At 33.4% G+C, this 13160-nt stretch overlaps 1 protein-coding gene across 1 annotated transcript; it reads left to right on the plus strand.

Annotated features, from left to right (window-relative positions):
* The first annotated feature begins 1836 nt into the window (after positions 1-1836).
* On the plus strand, positions 1837-7847 carry LOC144472634 (glucose dehydrogenase [FAD, quinone]). Its single transcript, XM_078185896.1, has 3 exons — positions 1837-2241; positions 4593-4776; positions 6541-7847. The coding sequence occupies exons 1-3, from the start codon at positions 1837-1839 to the stop codon at positions 7845-7847; spliced, it is 1896 nt and encodes a 631-aa protein (XP_078042022.1).
* The last annotated feature ends 5313 nt before the right edge of the window (positions 7848-13160 follow it).

Here is a 13160-nt window from a genome sequence, read left to right on the forward strand (position 1 = left end):
AGCAATTGTTGCACTGCATGGGGCCAATAATGGCACAAATTTCAATTTGCAAATGGTGGTGGCAATAAAGACTGGGATAAGAGAAGAAAATGCGATGCAAATGTAATTAGCGAGAAATACGGAAAATGCAATCTGCGGCTTTGTTCACGAGTTATTAAAGAAAAGCACTTATCAATGAGAGGCGAGCTCGTCTGGCGAAGCCGATGAGCGGACGAAGCTCAGTTTCGCTCGGCCAGACGAGTCCGCTTCTCATTGGTCAGTGTTTTTCGTTAATGACTCGTAAACGATGTTACGAATTGTATTTCTGCTAACGAAAAAGTTACCTCAAACTACCTCAGGAACTCCTTTTCTCTCGGTTTTTACTAATTTTTAGGATTTGTACTTTGGTAATAACAACAACAACGATAACTAATTTGCGAAATAAAGATTGCCTGTATTGTCACATTCCGTGCCACGTGCGCAATTGATTGTGCAAATTAGACTTTTCATTTAGGCCGTGTGCACCACTTATGGTATTATACTGACATTAATACGTGTTGAAAGCGTTAAAAAGAATATTTTATAACAATTATAAGACTGAAGATCTTATTTCCACCCAAAAATAATGGAACATTACGACAAACGCAGCATAGAACGAAATCTTTCAGTTTGCTTAATAGTTATGTATACAATAATTAATTATTACATAGATTTTTCAATTTCTAGTCAAAACAGCAAATCGCCTGAATGAAAAGTCGAGCAGAAATGACTTTGCGCGGACTTCATCCTAATTTCACTGTTTTATATATATGTATATCGCTTATCCATATCTCCGTTAAACTACATTTACGGCGAAACTGAACTGAAATATAAAATTAACAGAAATTATTTATTTTTATTCAACATCTGTTTTTTAAAATTGTTTTTGAACATTTTTATTCCGTGTAAATGTATTCGCGGTATACTCACGACAATTTATCAATTACAGCAATGCGTGATATCTAAAAAAAACGAAACATATTTCCACGTGACTCTAATGCAAGGTTACGTATGACTGGCACGCCATTGACTTTTTATTAATTTCTCGAAACATTCGCAGTAAATTTTTTCCTCTGTCATTCACGATGCACTCTTTCTCACTTCAGATGCTCTTCGGAAGCCATAGAAGTAATCAACCGATGACTTAAGCTGGCATTTCCAGTTCGTTGCTATCGCTAAACCGCACCAAAGACTTTCACGCAGATGCAACTCGATCACTTTTTATGGCTCGGAGAAATTCGATTGGGAGCAACGAAAATCGTCCAATTGCACATCCGAAGACAAACAGCTATAATGACTTGACCCGGTGCCGGCTTCGCTCTTGCTCAGCATGAGATCACTGCCAAGTCTTCAGTTTCTCTCATGGAAAAATTAATGATTGACCGGTATCGCATCGAGGGAGAAAAACCTTTGAGAAAGTAAAAATATTTTGGAGACTGAGCAACGGAATACAAAATAGAGTATCGCGTGCAATAAACATTTTAATAATTTACGATTAAGATATAAAAAACTAGTCTTCGACATTAGTTTGATCTTTTTAATGACAAGAGGGGGGTATAAGAACGTTGCAGAAGAAGAATAAAAGGAAATAAGAAAATTGCAGAAGAAGGATATAGAAAAATAAGAAAATTACAATAGAAGGATATAAGAAAATAGGAAAATTGTAAAAGAAGAACATAAAAATATAAAACATTCACAATAGAAGACTATAAGAAAGAAAGAAAGAAAGAAAGAAAATTACAACAGAAAAACACAAGAAAATCACAGAATTATTTTATTTTAAGTTTGTCCTAATTGCTGGAAGAGAAAAAGAGAACCATGTCGCTCGTGTCGACTACCACGCTGGCCATAAAGGCTGCCACACTACTCCTCGGCAAGGTAGCCATAGTTCCTATATTGATCGCAACGATGGCTTACTTTAATTACGACTTAATGGACCCGGAGAACCAACCGAAAGTGACGAACAACTTGATGAAAGAATACGATTTCATAGTGATCGGAGGTGGCTCGGCCGGCAGCGTGGTCGCTAATCGGCTCACGGAGAACCCCGAGTGGAAAGTATTGTTATTGGAGGCTGGCGGACACGAGACCGAGATTACCGATGTGCCGATTCTTTCGCTATACTTGCACAAAAGTAAAGTGGACTGGAAGTATAGGACCCAGCCGCAGGATTCGGCGTGCCAGGCTATGGTTGACCGTCGATGCTGTTGGACCAGGGGAAAGGTAAAAAGGATTTTCACGTTCGAAAGACGCGTTTTCCAACTTTTTCAGAGACCCTAACTGTAGCAACAACGATTTATTCGACCATAGTATTTTTATTATAAATGATAATTATGAACGACAGAAAAATCATTTTCATTCTCCATAACGATTATGTAGATACACAAAAATATTAAGAACTTTCTTCGGAGACCATTCCTATGTATTTTGAGGCACTGAATCCGAATTTCAGGTCAAAATAGCACCTCAATCGATAAATTTTGTACTTAACTTAAAAATCGGTTTTTAATATACGACGGATTTTAAGTCGCTGAATTCAATAATGAAGACAGGACAGTCGTATTACTAAAAACTTTCGTAACATAACCTCGAAACAGAATTGTGATTTATGTAAGCTTTTGTTTGCTAGGGACGTAGCGATGGAATCCGCAGTTATGTGAATTTTATAGTCGATTTCAGGAACTTTCACTGAAATTATATGTTGCATGGTGTAGAATACGGAGAATTAGGAAGAGTTTATGTCATCAGATTGCTTAATTTGTTGTTGTCTCCAAGGTACAGGTGTTTTTAATGCAAATTTACTTTGACAAAGATTAAAACTGTAATTTTGATAATGGATTATTTAATATTCGTGTTTCCAATTATTCTAATAAATTTGGATAAAAATTAAATATCGTATGGTGCAGTAACGAGAATATTAAAAGGGGTTTATGTCATCAGATTGTTTAATTTGATTTTGTTTTTAAAATCCATGCTCTTTTTAATGTCTATTTGCTTTTAGAAAAATTCAGATTGTAAAATTGATAATGATGTACTTAAAAGTTATATTAAAATTAAAAAACAAATTGCATTTATGTCGCAGCAAGAAAATTAGAAAGGAAAATTAATTAATCAATTTTCATGTTAAAAGTTTTATAATATTTTCCAAATTTTTTAATAGTTTTCTGATTTATTCAAGATACAGATCGTAATTTTGTTAATAGTTACTTTGAGATTGATATTTCCAGTTGATAAAAGTAACTGTAATAAAAATTAAGTATTGCATAATAAAGTGCAAAGAAGATTAAGTGGAGTTTAAGTCATCAGTTTGGTATTAATGAATTTGTTTATAAAATACAGATAATTAAAGTTATACAAATTTCCGAGTATACAATGCCAGGAATTTTATTCAAAAATGATTATTATACATTAGAATATTTGTTGAATTAAAATTTGAGGAAAGAATTATGTCATTTTGTTGATTTTGACATGATTTATCATATTATAAACCAATAGGTTCTTTTCTAGAATATAAAGAAAGTGATCATCTTACTGCTTTCAAGTTTAGTTGAAAAATATAGATCTTCGTGCAACAGGAGTCCGTATTAAGGTTCAATATTTTACTATCGATCTGAACGATTTTGTCCAAAATTAAATATGATATAGTTTCGAATTTGTTAAAAAATGCAGAGATTCTAGCTTAGAAATTTGTATACAATTTCAAGACAATCGACTGAGCTTATAAACAAAACTGCCCTTACAATTTTTTATTTCTGAAATAAGTAATCAGATTTAAATGATTTGTTTCATAACATAAATATTTGTTCTACTTAAAAAGTAACTCATGCAATATTAAATGTCATGTGAATATTAAGAGTCATGTGAAACGTAGAATACAGAATTTTGTTATTGTTCAAAATTATTGTTTAAATATGAGACTCTATTTGACACTCAAAATGGCGGTTAAGTGCCCTAATATCATCGCCACACTGTGGATCTTTGTACAAACTAAAAATTATATTCACTACTTGCAAAATGTATGCATTAAATAGGTGATTATTTATTCTGTTTAATAATTTCGATAAGTTGTCACTAATACTTGATCCACACTTTTTTGTTATAGGTGCATAAAATCCGTTGTCATAACTTCCTAATTGACTTGTTGAAATTTCCAGTACAAAAGTCTATTTGTTGTTAATTCGTTCCAAATTTTGGTATAACATTAAATTTTCTGTATAATTTACAGCTTAAAATTAATAATTATACAGTTACCGGGAGTCAAAATTCTTATCACATTAAACATTTCATTAAGGAATCATCATTATCTATAGTATGATGAACCTAAATTCCATAAAAAAATTATTTAAACAGATTAAAACACAACATTTCCACTAAAATGTAACAAGAAATCTATTTAGACTTACCGAAACACGAAATTTAAGTAGTAGATAATTTAGTAATCAACCAATAAACGAAATTATTATACTATAGAACAACCAAATAAGATAGCATACTGTCAAAGTTACTCTTATGTAGATTTCCCAAGCAATAGCTATTGTTTAAAATATGGAATTTAACATGATGTACAATCCCAGGTTCTTGGTGGATCGAGTGTGCTGAACACAATGCTCTATATTCGAGGAAATCGACGCGATTTCGACCAATGGGAGAGTTTTGGAAATTATGGCTGGGGTTACAAAGACGTTCTGCCCTACTTCAAGAAGTCTGAGGACCAAAGGAATCCCTATTTAGCTCGAAATACTAAATATCATAGCACTGGTAAGAGAAGACCTTCAAAACACACATCCTCTTATAATTCGTATTAACCCTTTGCAGTCAAGACCATTTTAACTGTAAATCCAAAATATTTGTTCAGACTTACAGTGTTTCCATTTTATATAATCTGAAGCATTTTTTTTATACATTATGGAAACGAATTTTACGACTCGTGCAACAGGAAACAGCTTTTAACAATTCTATAAATATAAGTAAACTACATAAAAATTATTTCAAAACATGGCATGATCATTTTTAGAGGCACCTTAGAGTCGCCACACGACCGTAAAAGATTAATCTTACATTCAGTTTTTCAATATTAATTATTTAACACATTATATATATGTGATTAAATATTAAATTTACATCGAATTGTGAATAATAATACTTTACAAAACGGGTCAATTTTAGAAAACTCTTAATTATTCTATAACATTTTCATCGGGTGACATTTACAATTATGTGTTACCTCTTATCTAAGAACTAAAGGAATAATACGAATAAGCTACAAGAATCGCGGCAAGGATTGCGTCGCGCCCATTTTTAAAATAGGTCAAGAGCTGCAACTCTTGAACCCGAATCAAACATTGGTAAACCGGTCCGGGATAATCTTAACACCGATAGAAGAAATAGATTACATGAAATGTAGTTCACAAGTATCACGTAACATAAATAACGTGTATAATTTGACTCTGAGATAAAACTACATTGCATGTCTAAGTAGTTAATTAAGTCCAATAATGTCGTGAACTAAATTATAACAGTTATAACGAGAAACGAGAAGCAATTATTTTCAGTGAAGCCATTACTATTCAGTTGAAGCTCTAAATACAGAGTAATAGTGGACTTATTAATAACTATTTATTTATTATTATAACTATTATTATTATATTTTTATTATTATTATTATATATTTATTATTATAACTATTATTATTAATTAATAACTATTATTTTTTTAATGCTATATTTTGTTGATTTTTATGTGACAGCCATTTTTGAAATAGATTCAGTGGCTATGGAACAGTTAGTGCTATGGAGTAAAATATCTCTAACAAAACGCACCATTTTTGTATTATTTTATTTATAATTAGTACGTATGATTATATTTAAACTAAGAAAATTTTAATTTAATAATATGAGACTTAATAATTAAATGAAGATTTTACTTAGATATTTGAATTAGCGATTAAACTATTGCTATAAATTAATTGGTATAATTTAACAAAATGTTGATATATGTTTTATTGAAAATAATTATATTATTATTCATATAATATACCAATTCTTATTATTTAATATTAATTTATTTGTTTATTTATATGTCTTATTTTACAAAAGAAATTAGTTAGAATTAAATAATTTAAAAAAAAATAGAACGTTATTGCGTTGCTCTTAGGATCTCTACAGATATCTTCACTGACGAATCCTTTAGTTCCTTGGACAAAAGCTCTCCTCTTCTTTACCTTCAATTCTTCATAATTGACAGAATCGTCAAATCAGTAATGAAACAGAGTGCTAAATATTCGGAATCTATATTATAGTATCTATATTAGTACCTATAATAGTACTTAAAATGGTACCTATAATGAACACTTTAGGTATATACAAGTGCAAACAGTTTCCACAAAATCAGTGACACCCAAAAACCTTTGCAATCTTCCGGTCAGACAACCTCTAGAAGTTAGCACTTTAGCACCGAGGGTTAACATTGATTTACCTATAATTTAGACTACGCCAATTGACCACCTCTTCGACTCTCTTCCAGGTGGCTACCTAACGGTACAGGACTCCCCTTTTAACACCCCATTGGGCGTAGCATTCGTCCAAGCTGGCGAAGAGATGGGTTACGAAATATTGGACGTGAACGGTGAGAAACAAACAGGGTTCGGCTTCTACCAGTTCACGATGCGAAGAGCCGCCAGGTGCAGTACGGGGAAGGCTTTCATCCGGCCGATCCAGTACCGCAGGAACTTCCACTTGTCCCTATTTAGCCATGTGACCAAGATCCTCATAGACCCGCGCACCAAGCGAGCCTACGGCGTGGAGTTCATCCGGGAGGGTCGCAAAGAGGTGGTCTATGCCAGGAAAGAAGTAATCCTCTCCAGCGGCGCTGTGAACACTCCCCAGCTGTTGATGCTGTCCGGAGTGGGGCCCAGGGCTCATCTGGAGGAGATGGGGATCCCGGTGATCCAAGACTCGCCAGGAGTTGGTGAGAATCTTCAGGACCACATCGCCATGGGCGGTCTTGCCTTCCTGATCGATTACAAAATCAGCATCGTCATGAGCCGATTGGTGAACGTGAATTCCGTGGTTCGGTACGTCATCCAACAGGATGGGCCTCTGACCTCCAACGTGGGTCTGGAGGCTGTCGGGTTCATTTCCACCAAGTACGCTAACCAGAGCGACGACTGGCCGGACATATCACTTATGCTGACGTCGTCATCGACGAACTCCGATGGCGGGACTCACATCAAGAACGCTCACGGCTTAACCGACGAGTTTTATAACGAGGTATTTGGGAACATCAACGAACGAGACGTGTTCGGGGTATTCCCTATGATCCTAAGACCCAAGTCCCGAGGATACATCAAGCTGAAATCGAAGAACCCGCTGGACCATCCGCTTATATATCCTAACTACTTGACGCATCCACATGATGTCGGGGTTCTCAGGGAGGGCGTCAAGGCTTCCATAGCTTTTGGGGAGACGAGCAGCATGAAGAGGTTCGGTGCCAGGTTCCACAGCAAGCCTGTACCCAACTGCAAGCACTTGCCTTTGTTCACCGACGAGTACTGGGAGTGCGCTATCAGACAGTATACCATGACGATATACCACATGAGCTGCACCGCGAAGATGGGCCCGGCTTCCGACCCTATGGCGGTCGTGGATCCTGAGCTGAGGGTCTACGGGGTGTCTGGGTTGAGGGTGATAGATGCGTCCATCATGCCCACGATCACCAATGGGAATATCAATGCCCCGGTGATCATGATTGGAGAGAAGGGCGCGGATATGGTTAAGAGACAGTGGATGTCGAGAAGAAAGAGAGACAATGTGACTGACAGTGCGTTTTGATATGATCTTCGTTAGGGGAATGGAGTGTTTTAGGTGCTTTAGGAGATAAGGTTTGTATAGGGTGAGCTTTGGAGTAGCATGATGACTTCCAATTTTTTTATTAATTTTCTAATGAATGTTTCGAAATAAGATTTGAGATTAGCAGAACATTTGAATATTACTTAAACAAGTTTAACAAATTTGATCCATAACGTGCTATCTTGTTTGCTTGTTTTAAAGCAGCTTTGTTTATTAGTTTCTATTAAATTAAATATTTTTATATGAAATAGTTTATACTTAGAAATAATTTTTTACATTTATTCTACTGGCATTTATTATTAAATATAACAATGGTATTTTATTTTGTCACAATATTGACGACTTGTTGACAAAATGTATGAAGTAATAACAATTTTGATTGATTATTAATTTCGAACTGTACTTTATACAGAAGATTTTATGCAAATAACTACAAGAAGTAGAACTTCCGCTTAAAATATTTTATTAAATAATAAATAACACTGTACATTAACTCTCCTGCAATTTTTAACTTTAAATTGACGTTTTTAGTAATCACTAAATGTAAATCTCTGAAGTTTGTTTAATTCTAATTCGGCTTTGAATATATTTTTTGCTTCGTCAGAAATATTTGCACGTTTTCTACGTTGCGCTATTCTGTGTACTCTAAATTCAATTTAAAATTGTAAATAAGCAATTTTTTATAAAATAATTCCTAATGAAAAGAGAACACCTGTACAGACATTTCGTGTTTTAATAGTAACAATTGCAAAGTTATTTTTAACATACTATCACTTACTATCCTGCTCTAAGCAAAATTACACATTGCTATGTTATTACATTGCAACTATTATAAAGACATAAATAATAGCTAAAGTAAAAAGGATCACTAAAACGCGTCTACCTTTGCATATAGTTTTCCATTAATTTCAAACGCTAAGACTAGTTTTTGTAAACTATAACATGCAAAATATATATCGTCTAATATGCATATATAAATATCAAATTAGATTTCGTTTAGAAAGTAAAAGTAATTATACAGAATTTTACTGAACGAAAATTTCCTTCAATGAACTTTTGTGTCTTACGACTAGCCGCAGTTATCTCTGCGATTGAAAAGTGCAAGCGGTAGCCTTATCTGTCATCGAATCCAGTTTTATGACCACATCGCTTTTCTTTACCGCTCATGTGCACTAACAATTTTAGCAAGTTCATGTCATTAGCCGCTGCCATAGGAAATTATTACAACCTTTCTTACTACGGTCTTACTATTGTTATAACCTTCGTTTCTTTGGCAGTCACAATTTTCTTAAGCAAAGATCGTTCCAACAATACACTGTTTTACACAATAGAATAAATAAACAATTTTTATTTCAATCATATTTCGAAATTCATCGAATTTTCAGCTTTTGGTGTCCTTTTCACTTTAACCGTTGTTTAAATGGGTCTGTATACTCGCTATGCAGATTTAAATTGTATCCTAAATTATGGTATATTACGATAAACAAAAAATGACATTACAATAAATTAATTACACGTTTAAGTAGAGTTCACAAGATACTGTTATGCTAATTCCTTAACCGTATCAACTGAAATGCAGGACGCCTTCGAATGTGCAAAATTCTGAAAAGTTTATTACATTTAAAAAGTGCAGTACAGTGTGATGTATGTGTTATTTGAAGTCGTCATGTTGCGGGTCTCACTCTGTATATCACGAAAGAGTAATCCAAATGGTTTAGCAAAAATGGTTTTTGATTATCATGTGGCCGCACGCTTCTATGTGTCGACGTTCGCTAAAGACGCGCCTCTTATCGAACGTCGTCTTTAAATTAAATGAAATCAATTTTGAAACAGCAATTTAACACTCGAATATATTTCAGAAAAACATAATTAAGTAAGCTTAGAAACTTTCATAATTATATTTATATCACAATATTTATACACATTAGTTCAAATATCATTATAGAACATACGAAAATTTAAATTAATTGTCAGAAACGAGGCAATCGAATAAGAATATTTATAATCAGGGTCAAAACAGATCCGGATTCCCGTTGTTCGAGTATTAATAGCTGATTTGATGGAAGATTTAGTGCAATTTAAAAATCGACTAATTTTAATATCGCATAGAAATTAAACGTATTTTAATTGGCCAATCGGATTACTCAATTGTGCAGAAATTTCGATCGTCTAATGTAAAAATAATCGTGACCAAATCGATGCGATTTTATGTTAAATGTATAACAGTTAATTGTTACGTAGCAGGATGATTGTAATTTATACGGGAGTTCGCTCGGATCAGGAGTCGCTCTAAGTGTTTTTTCTGTACTATTTATTGCCTCTCCCCCCCCTCTCTCTCTCTCTCTCTCTTCCGTACTTGTTACTAGAATAATAAATAACCTAAGTCCACATTTGTATATTTATTTTACCACACGAACAATCAAATTGTTAGGCGATAAGACGTCGAGATTATTAGTAGAGTACGTATGTTCATGGCAATGCATATTGTTCTTAGAAGATAGGTAGGCTAATGAGACCTGGATAGAATTTATGTCGTGATCGGGTGATTCCAAAAATATATTTTTTATTTTGCATATTCTGCGTGTTTTTGTTTGAACACGTATGCAAGGATATGTATTGTTATAATTATGTTACTAATATATGTTATTGTAATCATATTATTAATATTTTATTATAATTACATTGTTAACAAATGTTATTATAATTGTATTATTAATCTACATTATCATAGTTATACTGTTATTTTATTCTATTTTAATTTATTGTTAATATATATTATTATAAATATAGTATTAATAGATTAATTATTATACATTACTGATGTTATATATTAAACATCATATATTATTAATATTTAGTTGATAATTGCCTATTAGGTGTCGCTATTAATATTTCGAATTGGAACAATTCGATTACGTAATTGAAGCGACAAGGTAAATTTTGTGCGAGCGCGTTCACACATAGCTAAACAGCCGAAATTTCGGAATACATAGAATTTCATTACTGAGAAATGAATAATGAAATCATTGACGAAAATAACGAACAAAGTAATTATTATTGAACGTGCGATAAAAATGTAAAATGCGATCGAACGTCAGAATCAGTCCGACGGACGTACGATAAAACACATTACAGATTAATTTTCACTGACAAACGCCGTCAACTACCGTCATCAAATCTAAAAAAAAATGAATGCTTTCAATACACCATAATTCGAAATATAATATCGCGCATACCTTGCATATTTTCTGCGCACAAATGTCGCATGCGTCTTTCATATTTCTCGTGCACAAACATCCGCAGCCTAATAGTTAGTCTTAACAATACTAATGCATATGTTGGAGAATTCTTTCCAGTGCCTGCCCCAGTTATTTTCACCGCGGCTGTTGCGGTCATGCGAACGGAAATGAAAAAAAAAGCGTCCCCTAGTTAAACGAAAGGTCCGGCGTCCGATTTATTCGAGGCGGTCTTCGCGAGCGAAAAAACGCGCGAGTGGCTTCGGCGAAACTTGTTTTTAAATATTCGCGTGTTGCACCATAATCGATAGTGGCCTATTGCTTCACCGCGGATCGCGGACGGGTTAAAACGACTCGCATTTTCGTCGGTTAAAAAACTGGAAGTGAATTATCGCGGTTGACGTTTTGTCCCCCCGGTGCAGCGTGTTGCATAATTTTCAGTGGTCCGCGTCTAGGATTTTTTCGGGTTGCATACTTTCGAATAGAATGGTAACAATGCGTGTATTAGATCGTAGTATCTATGATATGTTAGATCGTGACATCTACGGTATATTATGTAATATGTCTATGATATATTAGATCGTGATATCTATAATATATCTGATAATATATCTACGATATATTACATCGTAAATAATTTGAACGAGTTTTCTGAACATACGAACATTTTTAGTTCTCTTTCGTTTGTGCAGTATTATCTATGTTTCACGTGCACATTTCTATTATAAATTCATAAAATCGGCGATCTAATTGTCACTGATCTTCTTCCTATGGTTACGACTTTAACGTGCATTTACGAGTAGTCTGATTTTCATATCGCACCGTCGTTCAACCGAGGACGTTTACGCGGCGAAAATATGTTTCATGATTGAAGGATGCCAAAAATGTATCGTTCCTTTTGTACCTTTTGCGTACTTGCTAATATGTTGCGTTTTTCTTTATATTTTATAATGCAACTCTTGTACTCGATTAAATATGATTAGTTTAGTTTAATGTAGTGCAATATTTACTTCGATTCAATATGAAACGATATTTAGTTATAAGATATGGTATAATATATAGTTCGTTTAAATATGATACGATATTTAGTTCGATTAAGTACAGCGTAAAACCGAATTCGTTTTAATATAGTATATAATATGTGTATAGTGTGTATATTCTCATAGTCTTGTCATTGTAAATTATAACAATAACCAATTATGTAGAGTAAATGTATTATGATAAAATAGTCTACGCAACCATGTACGTACAAGTTTGTGAAACCATTTTGGATATTCTTCGTCGTCGAGTATTAACAAATCAAAAATACTATAAATGTTATACGTCAACATATAATATTAATTTAAAATATAATTTCAAATCAACAATATTTAAATTCGTGCAAATATATTTCCTCGTTTTAATGTACACTGTCCGTGTTTGTGATATGCTGTATAGTTCTCACGCGACAAGAACGCTCCTTTGTGTTTACGATCCCCCCCCCCCCCCCCCCCCCCCCCCCCCCCCCCCCCACTACCTCCTCCCTCCTCTCATTAACATTGCTGCAACGAGTTAGTCACTGCAAAATTTGTTAAGCAAGGACTATATCTCGTACATATCTTATATGTAGAATGCATACTTATTTCATGTCACATTTGTTTTATAATTTTTAAGAAATATGTTGTCTTCTGATAGTGAAAAATTAAGAGTTTTTTTTTTAAATTAAAGCTGTACAAATTTGTAACGAAAAATATCTAAATTTTTATTATCAATTATTAATATTATTAATTATTATTATTATTATTATTATTATCGAAGATTCAAAGTAAATGTAAGTATTATTATATTGTAACTAAAACTGATAACTATTAATTGTTTTTATTTTAATCATGAAACAGAAATACTTAACATTAAACTGTAGAATTTTAGACATTTATGGCAACTTTCTAAAAGATCAGGAAACGAGTGTGTGAATAAAAACTAATTTTTTATTAGTTATTCTACAATTGAAGGTTATTGTTTCCACAAATACGTATTTTAGAAATGTGACGATTTGATTGCACGTAAATACCTTTAATAA

This window comes from Augochlora pura, chromosome 7, assembly GCF_028453695.1.
Source record: "Augochlora pura isolate Apur16 chromosome 7, APUR_v2.2.1, whole genome shotgun sequence".
NCBI classification, from domain to species: Eukaryota; Metazoa; Arthropoda; class Insecta; order Hymenoptera; family Halictidae; genus Augochlora; species Augochlora pura.

Coding starts and splice junctions, on each gene's coding strand:
- LOC144472634 (XM_078185896.1), top strand. CDS start 1,837: ATGTCGCTCGTGTCGACTACCACGCTGGCCATAAAGGCTGCCACACTA. Junction 2,242..4,592: donor GCTGTTGGACCAGGGGAAAG/GTAAAAAGGATT, acceptor GTACAATCCCAG/GTTCTTGGTGGATCGAGTGT. Junction 4,777..6,540: donor TACTAAATATCATAGCACTG/GTAAGAGAAGAC, acceptor ACTCTCTTCCAG/GTGGCTACCTAACGGTACAG.